This window comes from Mustelus asterias, chromosome 3 (assembly GCF_964213995.1).
Source record: "Mustelus asterias chromosome 3, sMusAst1.hap1.1, whole genome shotgun sequence".
Taxonomy (NCBI): Eukaryota; Metazoa; Chordata; class Chondrichthyes; order Carcharhiniformes; family Triakidae; genus Mustelus; species Mustelus asterias.
In genome coordinates, this window is record NC_135803.1 from 62,863,752 (window position 1) to 62,881,112 (window position 17,361).

General features: G+C 42.9%; 1 protein-coding gene across 4 annotated transcripts in view; it reads right to left on the reverse strand.

Moving 5' to 3' along the window:
• Window positions 1–10,325: 10,325 nt before the first annotated feature.
• Window positions 10,326–17,361, reverse strand: part of LOC144491354 (SH2/SH3 adapter protein NCK1-like) — a 211,749-nt gene continuing 204,713 nt past the window's right edge. For all 4 annotated transcript variants that reach the window (XM_078209047.1, XM_078209048.1, XM_078209049.1 and 1 more), the window contains 2 exons: window positions 13,153–13,865; window positions 10,326–12,481 (listed from right to left, as the gene is read on the reverse strand). In XM_078209047.1, the coding sequence (XP_078065173.1) occupies window positions 12,287–12,481; window positions 13,153–13,865 (908 nt within the window). In that variant the 3' untranslated portion in view covers window positions 10,326–12,286. The remainder of the gene's footprint in view (window positions 12,482–13,152; window positions 13,866–17,361) is intronic.

Below are 17,361 nucleotides of genomic sequence, written 5' to 3' on the forward strand. Positions count from 1 at the left end.
AAAATATATTCAATATATAAATTAATCAGAGTTCACTGGAACTCAGAGTCAAACCTGCCATTTTGACTTTAGTCTCATGAACACTGAGAAGGCAGTTGTTTTGATGTAAGAAAATTATTTTAAAAGAATGAATCCAATTAAAAGATGAAAAATAGACTGGGCTAAGTATAGACTTAAGTATCAAGTAATCTGTAAGAGACTATGATTCTTGTGTGGTTGGGGTGAATATTATGTATGCGGGGTGAGATACTTTAATTTAAGAATTGGGGTGTGTTGATCGAAACTTCCCTCAGGAAATTAAACAGGTGGGGTGACCTGACAGGGGTTAACTGTGCAGAGGTCTGTGGATGGAGACAGATTAAAGTTATTTTTACATTCTATGCGTTTTTATGATACATCACCAGGAATGAAGAGTGCATGTCTGTCACAGATAAGTGCTCAGATTCATTAATATCCTTCACTGCCTGTCGGAGGTCCAGTGGAATAGTTGGTAGCACTCCTGCCTCTGAGCCAGTCAGTTCCAGGTCAAATCCCACTTAAGAACTTGATGGCCAAGGAAGAAGCGTTCACAACATAGCCTGTCAGCCTTTAAAAACCCTGTTCTCCAAGGGAAAGTGTGAAGATACAAAACAAACAACAACCTGCACCTTTTCAAATGCAGGAGTTGACTCACTGCCTTTTATCAAATGAAGCTGTAGCTTGACCTGTGAGTGAAATGCAGGTCAGATCTCTTTTGTCTTAAGTTTGTACGCTTATTTAATCTCTCAGAGAGTGGACCGAAGTAACACTAGCTGAGGGTCGTATGGTCTTGTTTATAAATGCAACCAAAACGTACAGAACAGAGAGTATCATGATAGTTGGTACAAGTAGTTCAACTTCTGTTTGTGTACTGTTATAAAATGAACAAAGACACAAGCCTGCTTGGAGGGAGGCTGACTTAGCATCCACGTATTTAGTCTGCTATCTGTCCTACTGGCAATGCTGAGATTAATTGTCCCAGGCAGCCATTTTGCTACTTTATTTCTTTTGCATCCTATCAAAATAATTGATATCTGTAACTCTCAAAACCCTGAAGGAACAGGAAAGTCTGTCTTTCTAAATTAGCCTACTAATACAGAATGGTAAAACATAGAAAAGTACAGGCTTGTGCTAGCTCTTCTGAAATTAGTCCCACTCAGAATTGTTACAGTGCAGAAGGAAGGCCATTTGGCCCATCATGTCTACACCAGCTCTCCAAATAAGCATTATAGTTTAGAGCCATTCCCTGCCTTTTCTCCATACCCCCACATATTGGTTATTTGAATAAAAACATCAAATCGAATTGAATGCCTCCATTGAACCTGCCTCCACCACAATTCCAGGCAAAGCATTCCAGACCCAGACCACTCACTGTGTGAAAAAGTTTTTGCTTACATCACATTTGCTTTTTTCGCAAATCACTTCAAATTGGTGCCTCTCAACTACTCTTTCTCAATATTCCAGAAAGTATTTATTGGATTCTTTTTGAAGGATATAATTGAATCAATCTTCTTCACCCTATCAAAAGTACATTCTAAATCCTCACAATTTGTGTTACATAAAAAAGGTTTTTCCACATTTTAACTTTGGTTCTTTTGAAGATCACCATTAATCTGTGCCCTCTCATTAGTCTAATGACTCTTTCAGCCATTGAAACAATTTCTCTCTATTTTAAACACCTCTATGAAATCTCATCGAAGCTTCCTCTGCTGTGTGCAGGACAACTTCAGCTTCTCCAGTCCATCAGAGTAGCTGCACTCCATAGTCCCTGGAACAATTCCAATAAATCTCTTCTGCGTCCTCTCCAAAGCCTTCATGTCCTTCCTGAAGTGTGGTGCCCAGAATATTACTCCAACTCGGGCTATACTAGTATTTTACGTAGGTTTAGTATAACTTTCTTGTTTTACACTCTATGCCTCCATTGGCTTTGTTAACTCTATCATGCCACCTTCAAAGATTTGTGCGCACACAACTCCAGGTCTCCCATTTCTTGCATCACATGTTGGCGCTGAATTCAATCGGCATGTGTCCACCCATTCCACCTATCCCTTCTTGAAGTCAATTACTATTTTCTCATTATTTCCAAAACTTCTAAGTTGCATGTCATCTGCAAATTTTGAAATTGTGTGTACTTACGCTCCCAAGTCCAACTTAGTAATGTATACCATAAACAGCCATGTTCGGAATCCCGCACCTAGCCGTGATCCCAGTACTTCACTGAGGGGAACAGCACTTTACAACTTCATCCAGTTCAAAACAAAATAACGCATTATAAAATTCTGTTTTCTATCTCTTATTTAATTTTGTATCTAAGCTGATACTGCCTCTTCTGTCCCAAGGGCTTCAATATTGCTAACAAGCCCAATATGTGATATTTCATCAAACACCTTTTGAAAGTCCATAAATACATCAGCTGCATTTCCCTCATCCATCCTCTGTTCTCAGCTAAACTCAATCATAAGAACATAAGAACATAAGAAATAGGAGCAGGAGTAGGCCATCTGGCCCTTCGAGCCTGCCCCGCCATTCAACAAGATCATGGCTGATCTGAAGCGAATCAGTTCCACTTACCCGCCTGCTCCCCATATCCCCTAATTCCCTTATCGATCAGAAAACTACCATGATTTAAACATATTCAACGAGGAAGCCTCCACCACTTCAATGGGCAGAGAATTCCAGAGATTCACTACTCTCTGAGAGAAGAAGTTCCCCCTCAACTCTGTACTGAACCGGCCCCCCCTTATTTTGAGGCTGTGCCCTCTCGTTCTGGTTTCCCTTCTAAGTGGAAATAATCTCTCCACCTCTACCCTATCCAGCCCCTTATCTTATATGTCTCTATAAGATCACCCCTCATCCTTCTAAACTCCAACGAGTACAGACCCAATCTGTTTAATCTCTCCTCATAAGCTACACCCCTCATCTCAATCAAGTTAGTCAAACACAATTTGTCCTTAAATAAATCTGTGCTGGTTCTCCTTTATTGGTCCATACTCATCCAAGTTGGTGTTAATTTTCTCCTAGATTATTGTTTCTGAAGGCTTCCCCACCACTGATCTTCAGTTGACTGACCTGTAATGACCAGATTTACCCTTCTCCCTGTTTTGAAAAAAGGGTGGAAACGTTTGCAATCCTCCAATCCTTTGGCACTACCATTGTAGATTAGGGAGATTCGGCCTGTTGCGCTGCTCGGGTAGCACAGTGGGCTGGGAGATATCAGCGGGGGGCCCGTAGCAGGAGTTACGTCAGCATCCAGCTGATCACGACTCTCCCAGGCCATTTTTTAATAGAAGGTTATAAGCCTCGTGCCAGAAATCAGCTCGAGGTCGATTACGATATTAAAATTCACATTTACATATCATTAGCAAGCCCGGGACAGTATCCTCCGAGCTCACTAATGTCTCCCACTCTGCCGAAAGAGGTTCCCACCAGCAAGCATTAAAGCTGGTCCCCATCAAAGGGCCCCCCTGGACGTTCGGGGGCAGGGGACCTGGCACCCTGACATGGCTCACCAGGCACTCTGGCACTGCCCACCGGGCAGTAGCAAGGGGGCAGCGCTGGGGGGGGGGGAGCCAGACTGGGGCGGCTGGTCAGTGGTTGAGGGGGGAGAACCCGCTGCCCACTTTTCACTAGGGATCAGTGGAGTTGGGAGGGAGGGGGCGATCGGGGCTAGACATCGGGAGGTGAGATGGGGGGGGTCAAGCTTGACATGGGAGGGGACAATCAGGGAAGAATTCGTAAGGCGAGCGATCAGGAGGCTACAGACTGGGGAGGTGGGGCGGGGGCGGAGAGATGATGGAGCAGTGCTCATGCATCAATCTCCCCACTCCCTACTGACAGATCAGCACATGCGCAGTGGCCCACTCAGTGCTATGCGCCTGGTCTCTCCGGCGGGTTCAGGCCCCACACTCCCTTACCAGCGTGAATCCCCATGTGGTACTTTGTGATGCACAGAGATTCATTCAACTAAGTACGCCCAAACAACGGGTGGGAAAAGCTCCCGTCTTCCCACACCCTGGACACATTTGTTTTTGGGAGAACTGTCCCCTAGTTGTTTATAGTCTGCATCTCCCAAATTGCTACCTTTACATTCCTCAGCAACCTGATAGTCATCTCATCCAGGCAATTTATCCACTTTGTGTCTTGTCTGCTATGCTGGTATCTTCCCATAATCCATTTTTATTTCACCCAATATGCCAGCAACTTCCTTGCTTACAATGCTCTGACAAAGTCCTCTACCTGGTTAAACATTAATACGAAGTACTGATTTAGTAGCTTAGCTATTCCTTCTTCCTCCACTGACTTGATTCTATTTTGGTTCCTAATCAGATCCACCATTCCTGTAACACTAACAATTTTACTGATAACATGCCTTTGGGGGAGGGGATGGAATTCTCCGGGGCTGTTAGCTGCTTCAGTCGGGAATCTTGTTAGTTTGCTGAATTAGGCAAGAGGGCCAAATTGGGATTCTTGCCAGGTGTCAAGCCCATTGCGAGTCTCCCGGCCCCTGTACCTGGACAGATCAGGCTCTCAGCCAGAGCAGGCAAGAAGCCGATGATTAACAATTAGAATGTAATTAGAATTATCGGGGTGGAAGCCCGATTCAGCGGCCTCCTGAGATGTTCCCACCTTCCCAGAAGGAAGTCACGTGGGTGCCATTTAGTGCAGGCACAAGGCACCGTGGACTCTGAGGGGGAGTAAGGAGGTAAGTACACTTTGAAACATTCTTCGGTGATGTAGAGAGGGGGTACTTCAAATGCCCTGGGGGTAGGTGGAGCTCAGGCTAAGGGGTAGGCGGGGAAGGAGATGACCCCTTGGATATGGTCCATGGCTAGACTTATCCTTGTCATTGTTAAAAAGTAGCAAATCACTCTGTAAATAACCCTTGGTTGATTTCAGAAGCCCCAGGTACTGGCAGACCTCCTTGAAGACTTTTGATTGACAGGAGCTGCCAGTTTCACAAGGGAGATCCCCCTTTCGAGTTGGCCCGAACTTGAACCCCAGGTGTTAGCAGACCTCTGAAATCCTTTGATTGACAACTCCAGATCAAGGAGTAGATTAGCCAAGGTCTGTTTACACAAAGGAACAGATGGGTGAAAAGCTTTTTTGGCAGACAACCCAGGTCAGATCAAAGACTACAATCAGTAAGCCTTAAGTGCTTCCTCTTTTCACCACATCTGTTCTCTCTCGTCCCATCTTCTGTACATTTCATTTTTTTTACATCTCTGGACAGCAGAACTGCTTTCTAATACTACTGTTTTTTTTTTAAATATTGGCTTTTTTTTCTTGGGTACTAAAGCTTCCAACAAAGGTACACACCTCTATAAAATTAATCTCAAGGCTGTGGCTTCACTCCAGCATCTTAAAAAAGAGCCGTATGCCTGCACAGTATTAACATCTCCACCACAGCTCAGACAAGCAGGCACATGAGCAGCCCTGACCCCACCCACAAAGTTTACTAGAAAATGCTGTGTAGAGGCCATAGAGCCCTCCTCAGATACATTTACTGCCGCGAGCTCTGGGGGATATTGGCTCATGATTGGGGAAGGAGGGATTGTGAGGATTGAAGCTTTGCAGAGCAAAGGACAGGCTGCAAATCACTGATGGGGACAAGATTAAATTGTCAAGTCAATGTCCTGAAAGGGGACCATGCTGGGGTGGGTGTGGAATAGTAGCCTGCCGCTCATTTTTGGAAGTGTTCAAGTCCTACAGTGGCTCTCCTGCTGTATGGAGTGTGGCTACTTGCCAGGAAGAGGGCGAGATCATCTGCTAGCCATTCTTATTTGCCTCTGAGAGCACCTGTGCCCTCCTACATTCCCACTAACTTTGAGCCTCCTATCAACTGTCCATCATCATTGATAAACAGTGTGCTAACGGATGACAAGAATGGGGTCAAGGAGGAGCCGATGGAGGACCTGGAGGTCAGTGGCCAGGGTCTAACAGGATCAGAGGGCCAGGGAGGCCCTCATAGCCTCCAGATTCACCACCTAGGAAGTTCCAGCTGCTCTATCCACCATCCCCCTACCCTTCAGCTATCTCAACAGCCTCAGTATCCAGGTAAGGCTCAGGGGAAGAGGCAGTCAAAGGCAGGGCCTGAGGCTCATTGACTTGGCATAAGCGAGGGCTTACCTGGTGCCATGTATCATTGACCACACAATTTTGTGACTGTGCAAGCTAGCTGTTACAGGCAACAGCTCCTCTAGGCTGTGCTGGGCGGTGGGAATGGGGAGTGTTGGTAAACCTTCATACGTAGGATGACCATGGGAGTTGGGAGGTCGAGGGTACAGGGATGCATGACCTTGCTGACTGTCTCTCTCTCTCTCTGTCCTGCTCAGCTTTGGGGGTGCGCTTCACAAACAGGAAGGAGTTCCACTTCCCTAATATCCAGATAGTGTGTGACAACCAGATGAACATCATGCACGCCTGTACATGTTATCCTGGGAGTGTGTACGATGCATTCATCCTGGGATGCTTGGAGGCTCCCGGCGTCTTTGAGGGGCACCCTAGACTGAGTGGTTGGCTAGTAGGGGAAAAGGTCATGGCTGTTGGTGCCAGTGCGGAGGGCCCAACACCGAGGTGGCAATCTGCTACATTGAGGTTCACTCTGCCACCAGGAATGTCAAGTGGTGCATAGGGGTTTTCAAGATGCAGTTCTGCTGCTTGGGCTGCTCTGGTGGGGCACTGCAAAAGAACCCCCAGAGGGTCTCGCAAACCATGGTTGCATGCTGTGCCCTCCACAACCTGGCACAGCAGTGAGGTGGCATGCTAGAGAAGGAGGAACATGCAGCCCCACTGGAGGATGACGACAAGAATGGGCTCAAGGAGGAGCCCATGGAGGACCTGGAGGACAGTGGCCAGGCAGTCAGGGTCTAACAGGATCAAAAGACCAGGGAGGCCCTCATAGCCTGCAGATTCACCACCTAGAAGGCTCCAGCAGCTCTATCCACCCCCCCCCCCCCAACCTTATCGTCAAATCCTGCCTTGACCGATTCCTTGTCACCCCCCTTTCCCATTACCCTTGTTCCCCCTTCCCATTATCCTTGTTTCCTCCCTTACCAGAACCCCCCCCTTCTGCCAAATCTTGCCACCCCTCCTTCAACCTCTTCACCTTCCCACGATCAGTGCTCCCCCTACACCCCTCTCCAAGGGTCAACTTAATATCACACCAGGGTGATGGGCCTGAACTGACAATGCCAGCAAGTTTTATTCCAAGGCAGGAGGGTGATGAGGGCTTGCCCTGAGGAAAGCTGTGATGTTCCTCAGATTCTGCTGAAATTTGACTCCTGTCTTCTTGACCCCTGATCTCCTGGCTCATACCTGAATGTGCGACGGGGCCACATTTTTGAGGGGGGGGGGGGGGGGGGCAGAGAAAGGATGCAAGATTTGGGGGAGAGAAAGGGCGTGAGATTTGACTAATGATCACATGGCAGCATACCTCTGGGTGAGGATGAAGGGCCTGTGGGAAGTTCAGAGGTCCGATGGGGAGATTACTACTCACTCGCACCCCCACTCCCCCAACCTGTGGGAAAGCAGTGAGAATGAGAGCTCTTGGTTTTGGGTGTAAGTTTCTTTAATTGTGATCATTTAAATAGGTTCTCCTTTTCTCCCTAACTAAATCTGTGCACCTTTACCTGTGCCTACTTGGTAGTTCTCCATCTTTTGATTTGATTTATTGTCACATGTATTAACATAGTGAAAAGTATTGTTTCTTGCGCGCCATACAGACAAAACATACCGTTCATAGAGAAAGAAAGGAGAGAGTGCAGAATGTAGTGTTACAGTCATACCTAGGGTGTAGAGAAAGATCAACTTAATGCAAGGTAAGTCCATTCAAAAGTCTGACAGCAGCAGGGAAGAAGCTGTTCTTGAGTCTGTTGGTACGTGACCTCAAACTTTTGTATCTTTTTCCCTACGGAAGAAGGTGGAAGAGAGAATGTCCGGGCTGCGTGGGATCCTTAATTATGCTGGCTGCTTTGCTGAGGCATCTTACGTGGCATGACATTTCTTCTAAGTATGTCTGTAGAATGTACATCAGACGAGGAGGTGGCTTGTTGCATTCCATGCCCTCTGGAAGTCCTGGACCTGGAGGGCCCAGCCAACATGTCTCACTATGTCACTCTGTTCTGCCCACTGGCCATGACATGCAACGGGGTCAGGATTCAGAAGGGATGGAGATTGCCGGGGTCTCCCTGGTGGAAGACCCCGAGGTGGGCACCACCGCTTCCTCCTCCTAAGTGCTTGCTGGCCCCTGCTCTACTCCATAGGACTGAGGGGCAGCTGGAGTGAGCCACTCACTCAGTCTCCTGGCACTGCGAGTCCTGGAGGCCTGCCAATGTCTGAACCATGGTGTCAAAGCCCCCAGCCACATCTTTCTGTGACCGAGTCATGTACCTCAGCTAGGGAGCCATGCTCTCAGTGCTCTCAGCCATGGTCCTGTGTGAGGTAGGGACAAGCTCTGGAGTACTGGAGTACATGGACCTCAGCCATGGACATCAGAGTGAGCCAAGCCTTGGAAATCATCAGACATGGTTCGGAGATCTTGCCCCAGGCTTTCCACTGCAGTTGCCACTCTTGCATTGTTGGCTTGGGTATCACGCAACGTTGGCACCATCTCCTGTGACAGAAGGTTTCCGGACTCCTCCAGTTGGTCACTGACACCCCATCCTGTAATGCATGGCTCTGTATTTGCATTTCCACCAGTGATGGTAAAACCTTTTCCAGAGACCCAACATCTGGCTTAGTGGCAGCTGTTTCCTGGAATCCAGCAGACCTCCCACTCCCCGTTTACTTGCAAGTTCCTGCCTCTACCTGAAGTGCTTCAGCAACTGTGTGGTGCACACCAGATCGTTCCCAGATGCCTGTCCACTAACTTATTCCATCGAGGTCTGTGTCTCTGTGCTGGCAAAACCAGTGCCAAAGATTCTGGGTCCTCGTTGGGGGTTTTTGGGGGGCAGTGACTCCGGATGGAGATTTCTGGATAAAGGTACAGTGAAGCCAATCTCGCTGTCTGCCATTCTCGCTCCGAAGCTTTCCCTGCGAGCTCCATTACCCTCTCCTCACAGGGGGTTAGGACTCTTCTCTAGGCCAACCCCCACCTGCCTTTTCACCTTCACGCCAGTTATGGACAATCTTCTCCTGCAGGGGCACAAAGAAGACATTGTGAGGCGGACACCTGGTAGCTATGTTGGGGCTTACATCAGGTGGCAAATGTAGGCTCAGCACCTCGCTAGAGAGGGGTTGTAATGAGGATTGCTGGGGAGGGGGGTGGTTTCTGAGGGAGATGCTGGTAGGTGGGCTGTTGGGAGGTTGTGAGGGGGGTTCATAATGAAATAACAGGGGTTAGGGCTGGGAGTGATGCTGGGGCAGGCAGGTGGGTACTCACCTTTGCAGCTTGAAGGTATTCACCCTTTTCCGGCACCGATGCCAATCCTCCTTGCAAGGCTGCTGGCACTGATAGCCTCTGTCACCCCATCCCAGGCTGGGCTGATGACGTTGGGTAGAGGTCTTTAGCCAACTCTAGGGTATGGGACGGCCCTCTTTTCTCCATCACATCCAGTATGCAGTCCAGGTTGGTCAAGGAACTGTGATGCAGATCTTTGTGCTTACAATGACTGTCAAAGGTGAACAGCTGATTCCCGACTCCAGCAAATTGTGTGCCGGGGAGTCGGGAACAGCATGACTCACATGAGGAAAGAAATGACCTATTTAAATACATTGAATCAGGCCTCATTAGCGGTTGTCAGTGGGAATTTCCTGATGGCGACAGCACAGACTCCATTCAGGAGAATCGCGCCTGGGAGAATCGCGCCATATAGAAGAACTTTGGATTTAGCCTCAAGTTAACTGCCAATCTATTCTGTACTGTCTCTTTGTCCCTCTTATTTCCCTTTTCTCATCTCTTCTGCTTGCTAATGTTTGGTACCTGCATAAAACAACCATCCATCCCACATGTGAATCACCTTACATCTATCATTTCCATCAGGTAAACTTCTGTTCCAAACTCATTTGAAGACAAATCATACCTGGGTCCCCCGCTTGTGCTAAGAATTGTGGCAAGGATGCGACACCAAGTTACAAAAAGAAAGTCACCTGTCATTGCTCCTTGTTACACTGAAATGACTCTCATTTCACATTTTCAACTCTCGTCTTTAGACAAGCTGGACTCAACTGAACTATGCTTTCGCTCAGCATTCCGCAGAACAACTCTGAGACATGTCTTCTTACCCTGAAACAATTCGATATTAATAAAATGGTAGAACTAAAACATCTTATTTAAGTTCAGAAAAATAAACTTCTCAGAAAAGCATGATGATAAAATTAGGGCAAGATGATTTACAAACTTTATTGAGTTTTGCAATAATTAAACACAACCATACTAGGAAATTATGAGTTTCTAAAAGCATGTAAGACATCTGCTGCATTAAAAACAGCAAAACATAATTTGACTTCACAGTATTTTATACTTTAACAGTTACCCTTGAATTTGCAAAAAGGATGTACACATATGGTTAAGCAATTTCAAAAACAAAAATTGGATTAGAAACAATACATGAATGGCTTTGAGTATACCTTTCCAAACGCCACTTTATACTCAACAACTTTTTCTATAGGTTTACAACAATATTAAACATCAAAAGACCATGGTTCAGAAACCCTCATGTCGTCTAAAATTCAATATATAAAAATATGCTCCAACAACTCTTATTACGCATCGTCCACCCTTCACGTTGCTGATACCAAACAAAAACACAGAGCAGGATAGGAAATTAGTGTCAGCACATTGCTGCCTTATAGGATTCTTTAAATCTCTACTTCCAACAAGTTTCTGATCTCTGGTCTTTAAGTTACACAAGACAAAGTACAACATTTTTCTCCTTGACCCTCTGATATAATTCCTGGTACAATTGATATCTTAAAAACAGTAAAAATACACACCATCGTTTTGAATGAATCTGATAACCATGGGATGGACTTAAAGTATAAATTAAAAGATAAATAATATCATTCAAAATTCTGATAACTCAGACACAGATTTTCTATTGATACTCTAAACTGATTTCTGTAGTACACAAATTATGTGTCGTCACATTCATGTCTGAGTAACTGACTACCTTGTTTCTCTTGCCCCTCTTTGCCAACAATAAAAGAAAAAAAGTTTCACTGCATCGTTCAGGATGTACGTTATAGTGAGTCAGTGGCTTACACAGTATTATAGGAGCAAAGATGCATTATGGATGCCAGGTCAACAACTACGCAGCCCAAAATTCTGGGCACACAATTGAAGCTTCTTGAAAAAAAAAACCCAGAAAAATTGCTTCTGATATAATCAGTGATTGTAGAATATCTGTTAAATGGTGATATTCTTTACAACTATATTGCAAGATAAAAACAACACAATACATGATGCACCCCTAAATATGAACCATCATCAAAGCAAACTTTGAAGTGGAATCTGTGATTAACCATGAAAAACCAATTCAAAGCAGTTATGTTGCAATCAATCGAGGAGTTAAATGCAGCCAAAAAATATTTTGAGGATATTACTAGAGTCAAAGCCCAATGTAGGACCTACCAAAGTGTGACTAAACTGTAACGTTATATATAAACATTACAGCAATTATGCACAGCCTTTGGGCTGAAAGATTTTAAGGCAAAATCTGGGATGTCCACATTTCATGATACATTAGAGTATGTATCCTGATGCAATTTGCACCCTCTCCCAAAATAATTCAAACCAAATTAAACCACAGATGATTGATATACTTTGTGTATAACTGAACAAATTGAGAAAAGTCAAATGAACATTCCAAATGCACATACATAAAATCTCACATCTCACACATTACGAGCTAGTCAACAAGGTTCTAAAGCACAGAGATAATTGAAGATCTGTAGTAAGACATAATAAGTGAAATACATATATATAATATATATATATAGCGCAAGTGAAATATAAAAAGATTCAAGATTATTGGCGAAAGTGTAGAAGAAATCGGTGGTAAAAGGTAACTGTAGGCAGTGTGTTCACAATGAGCAGCTCAACAGAAGCAAGGCACAAAATATTTTACATACAAGAGAGTTATCCAAAATTAAACAGAAGTTCGATGCAAATGGGACACAAGTGTAGTTTAAAATTGAAAAATAATAAGTGAATCTGTTGTTTTAGGTCATTATTGCCAGTAAGTTTGAAAACAAAACCATGATTTTCCTTGCCTCCATTGCTTTTTTCCCTGCAAGAACAGTCCATTTCAGTGGATTTTTCCCTTCAACATTAAGATAAAGGTTTAACCAAGAACAATTTCTCTCCCTGTTCACTTGTGAAAATTGGAGCTTTTTTGTAATGTTCCACTAAATCTTCCATGCTGTCAAACTTGCGCTGTCCAATGCAGTAGAGGCCTTGTTTCAACTGTACCTTGAAGTGTTTGTTTTTATTTTGGGCCTTCAAGGAAACCGAGAAGTCATTAGGCTGTGAAAGAAAATAAAGGCTGATTAGGTTTCTTTACAAAAATGCACACCAAGTTCTAACTCCAATCTTGTTTCACATCATGTGTGCATATCATTGGAGTATCACTGGACAATAGGAAGAATTACAGTAATTTTCTGTATTTCTAGCCCCATAGGTAGTCACCTACCTTGCATAGAAAAGGCTACATTTCTCACCCAAATTATAAAGATTATGATCAGCAAATATTTTTGCTGCCATGATTAAATTCACAGGAAAAGAATAAGATATTGTGTGCATAATCCAAGTTGAGTGAGGGGGAAAAAAAGCAGAGGGTTGTAGTATTCTTTTACTAGCAAAGTTTTAAGATCAGATTTATATATTAATGTTATATTCACTTATGGTTGAATGCCAATAAATTCAGGTACAACAAACAAGAGTGGGCCAAAACTGATGCTTTCCAAAATTAACTTCACCAAAAGCATTTGCCCGGAAAGTGCCAAGGAATTTGTGCAAAAACATAGTGTAACCTCATTGTACTCTGCCATTAATCACAAATCAGAAAATTAAAGGATTTCATGCATTAAAGAAAGTTACATTTATACATCAAGTGTAAAATATAGTACTGGAATACTGTAAAAAGCTAGTTGAAAATGGAAAAATCTGAATTCAAAGATAACTGAGATATTACTTACTGATGATTCGCTATCTCGAATTATGAAGTCTCCATCAGCACCTCTTTCATTCAGAGCCATTTCTCCTTGATGCCTTGTAATCTTTCCATAATACCATGGACTACCAGCAAACCTGCCAGTGGTTGCTGCTCCTATGTAGTCACATCGAGGTGGTGTTGGACCAACGCTAATGACTGGTGGTGACGTCTGCACAACATTCACATAGTTTTTGGGTACCAGACCCACTTGCCCATCAGCTTTCCTACATTTCCACCATTCTGGATCATTTTCTGGTTTCTCAACAACATCCATCACTTCACCCTTCTCGAAATTAAGCTCCTCTTCATTTGAAGAACTGAATGGGTATAGAGCTTGCACAACATGAAGTACTTTGGCGTTGTGTGCACTGATCACAACTGCTAGTCTCTCCGTTAATGAGCCCACAGGTTCCATTGTGGTTCCCTCAGATTCTTCCATAACGTAATTTGAAGGGAACCAACCAGTTTGTCCATTGTAACTACCCCTCCACCATCCATCGCTGCATTTTTCCATGACAGTAACTTTTGTTCCCTTAACCAATGTAAGCTCATCATCTCTCTCCGCTGTGTAGTTAAATTTGACATAAGCTGGAGCATTCAAGTCATACAGACGTTCTCCATTGTCGGGATAACCATCCACATCTGCATTGGAAGCAGTATCACGAATACTTGGTTTCCGTTTCACTTTTCCAATTCCTTAAAAGAGAGAAAATATTATTGCATTGCACATATCAACCATGATTGTAACTGTACTTTGTGCAAACAGGAAGAAAGATACTAAACAATATTTGAGATAAATTAATTGCATTCAACTGTGATTGTAACCACTTCCTTGCAAATAGAGGTGACTGCTTCAAAGATCTCTCCTGGAGAATTGGAAGTGTTCACATTTCTAATCGTTTAGCACATTTATAATTGCTTAACATTGAACAAACTGTTTTATTGCACAATGCCAATTACCATACCATAAATCATTTTTCAAATTAGCTATCATTAGATCAGATCAGCTGTGCTAACTGCATTGCTGCCATAAGTTATTATGCAGGTCAGCAAAGATCCTGGTTTGAGCTGTTATTTCAACTTGTTGGGAGAGATCAATGATAGTAATTAGCTGTTATGTTCCTAAACTTAGGAGAGGAGTAAAAGAGAACATGCGGAAGATGATTGTTTCTTTTTAAAAAAAGGCCAGTGTTGTTGCTCATTACCCTGCAAGCCTCCTGAATAGTGTATGCATAGGAACATCAGACTTGGTTCTGCTACATACCATAGTCAAATAGTTTGTGATGGTCAAAATTCACATGAAGTATAGCCAGCTGCGTGAGGAACCATAGCACCGTTGATCTGATTGAAACAACATCAGTACCCTCAAGATGAAGAACTGAGGCCAGAATCTGCTCTCAGCAGTAAATGAATGGCAGGTGCTCAGTACAGTAGCAGTTGGCCATCGACAGTGTGGGATTTCACACTGCAACTTATGGTATTACAAGGTTAACAACACAGCACCCTCAACAGAGGATCTAGGACCTGTATGAACTGGGCTAGCAACTGTGTGTTTCATTAACCAGATTGAGGCATTGATAATGAATAATGTACAGTATAAACCACGGATGTAAAGTGGAATTTTAATTCAATGCCAAATCATGCAAGAGAGCAAAATAAAGAGAGGCAAAGAAAAGTGGGATAAACAGAAAGATCAATGGACATTAAGAAGAAAAATAAGCTTTATTTAATACCTCTGACAATAACTAAAATCTGATTGAATGGGACACCACACTTATTAATTTTCATTGCCATAGAGGTTGTTTGGCAGTAATTAAGTCTTATCATGCCATTAAAATATAGTTGCATTATAATAGACAAGCAATAACCTTTTCTCTCCTGTTTATTGGATATCTACCACTTAAAGCCACAACGAAGTGTAATGCACAGCAATGATATGAGTTTAATGAATTAGAATACATTGAATCTCTTCAATTCTGACCAGACTATAAAGGTAAACAATCATAGTTTTGTAGTCAAAATGATCTTTTTCAAGACCTACAAAACAGTTAACAAATCATCATAACAAGCTAATTAAGATGGGTATAATTTTAAAAGTCTAGTCCTGTATCAACTTTACTATAGAATCCCTGTCTCGGAGGCAGAGTTGATTAATTGGACCCAATACTTGAACACTTAATCTGGGCTGACACTTCAGTGCACCACTGAGAATGTATTACACCATCAGAGGGACTGACTTTTGGATGAGGTGTTTCAGATCCTATCGTGCGACGCAAAGGAAGTGTAGAGTAGTTCTGTTTCTGGCCAAATTTTATTTCTCAATGACCATTACCAAAGCAGATTCACCAGTCATTTATCACATTATTGTTTGTGGGACCTAATTCTCTACAAGTGATTACAAAATAATAGTGACTACACATCAAAACAAATTAATTGGCGTAAAGCTTTTTGGGTCGATCCTGCAGTCCTGAGAGGTGCGATCTACATGTAAATACTCTCTTTAGTAGCCATACAAGTGGATACAAGCAGAAATATTGGATCAGTGCCAATCCGATAGAAGCCTGCTGATAAATTCATGCCATGGAGGTGCTTTGTCTCTGTTTGCCAATACTGATTAAAGGAATGATAAAGATCAAATCCTCCTTTTACATAGCTTTAAAATTCTAACTCTGAAAATCAGAATCCTCAAAATTGAAAATGCTGTTCACCTTAAAATGTAGCCATCTGGTTTAACAGCAGAGTAGATTTGCCCCTTCAAAGCCGAGGTGTGAACTCTTACTGCAAAATCAGACACAAACTGGTCAGATCTTTGTCTATTCATTTTAAGTTCGCCATTCAATTGTGATGTGGAAGAGGAAAATCTACCGTAGCATCTTCATGGTTTCAAATAACCAGCTTCGAAAGCTCTTTTTTTCATTTTTAACAAATACATTCACTATAGTTTTGGTTATCAGTTCTATTATGTGTCACAAATAATTGATGCCATAGTTATTTAAAGATTGATTATGTTGTAGCAACAAACCAGCAACTGGTGCAGCTCACAATAAAATGATCAAGATGTTTCAAAACATCTTTACTGAATGAAACAGGAAATAGATATATGCCATCAATGCTAATCTAATTCTCAATTTTAACACAGCTCCATTTGCCAACATGCTGAAATTTCAGCTAACATAAAAGTGTTAGCTGCTGAAGGCTCCATCTCCTAGCAACCAGCTACAGTCCTCCTTCCCAGTCTCGAAAACAAAATCCTTTATACTTGCAAGACATAAAAGGAATTTTGTTCCTAATTTCCTTCCATATAATAGTTGCACCCTTCAGTGGAACTTAATTCAATTCCAAAGGTCAGAAAACTATCCCACATTTCTAAATATTTGGACAGTTAATTAAAGGAGCACAGAAAATTGTGTAGTCAAAAAAAGGGAAACATTACATTGCTAAGACAAAAATGAAAATATAAGTAAGACAGTGATGAAGGGAAGAGAAAATATGGATGAGAATTATTTGAACTGGAGGGGTGATAGAAGGGGCCTGAAAACATGAGATCCATCAGAGAGAATGAATTTAATGGGCTGAGATTGGCTTTTGTATCTATGCCTTAACTCCTGCACATTCACCCTTATTATTAGTAATATATTCTACTGGATGTCTTGGATTACAAAGTCAACAATGACTCAACGATCCACTCAGCAGAGTGAGAGTACAAGAATGGGATCAAGAAGAGTAAAATTACTGGGATTGAAGGGGCAGATTCATTTACTGTTATTCTGCATCTATTTTTCCTTGTGGACTGCTTTCCATTCTTCCTGTTTATCCTCTTCCTACCTCTAGCTTTCTTAATTACGGAGTAAGGAAGCAAAGCTAGCTCAGCTTCCACATTACAAATACATGGGAAAGGCAAATGGTCCGAAGTCTTTTTGTTAGTCACTGGTCATATGCTAGTGTAGCTCTTTTTCCTGACAGCTGGAAGAGTGTGCCCAGCATCGAGTTTCCACTTCAATGAAGTTCTTGCCTAAATGGGCATGAAGGGCGGCATGGGGACATGTTGACCATAGTTATGTTGATGAATCAAACTGCATTCAATACAATACGTTCTACTTCAAAAAACAACTTATATTTATATAGTGCCTTTAATGTAGGAAAATGTCCCACGGCTATTCGCAAGAGCATTATCAAACAAAGTAGAACACCA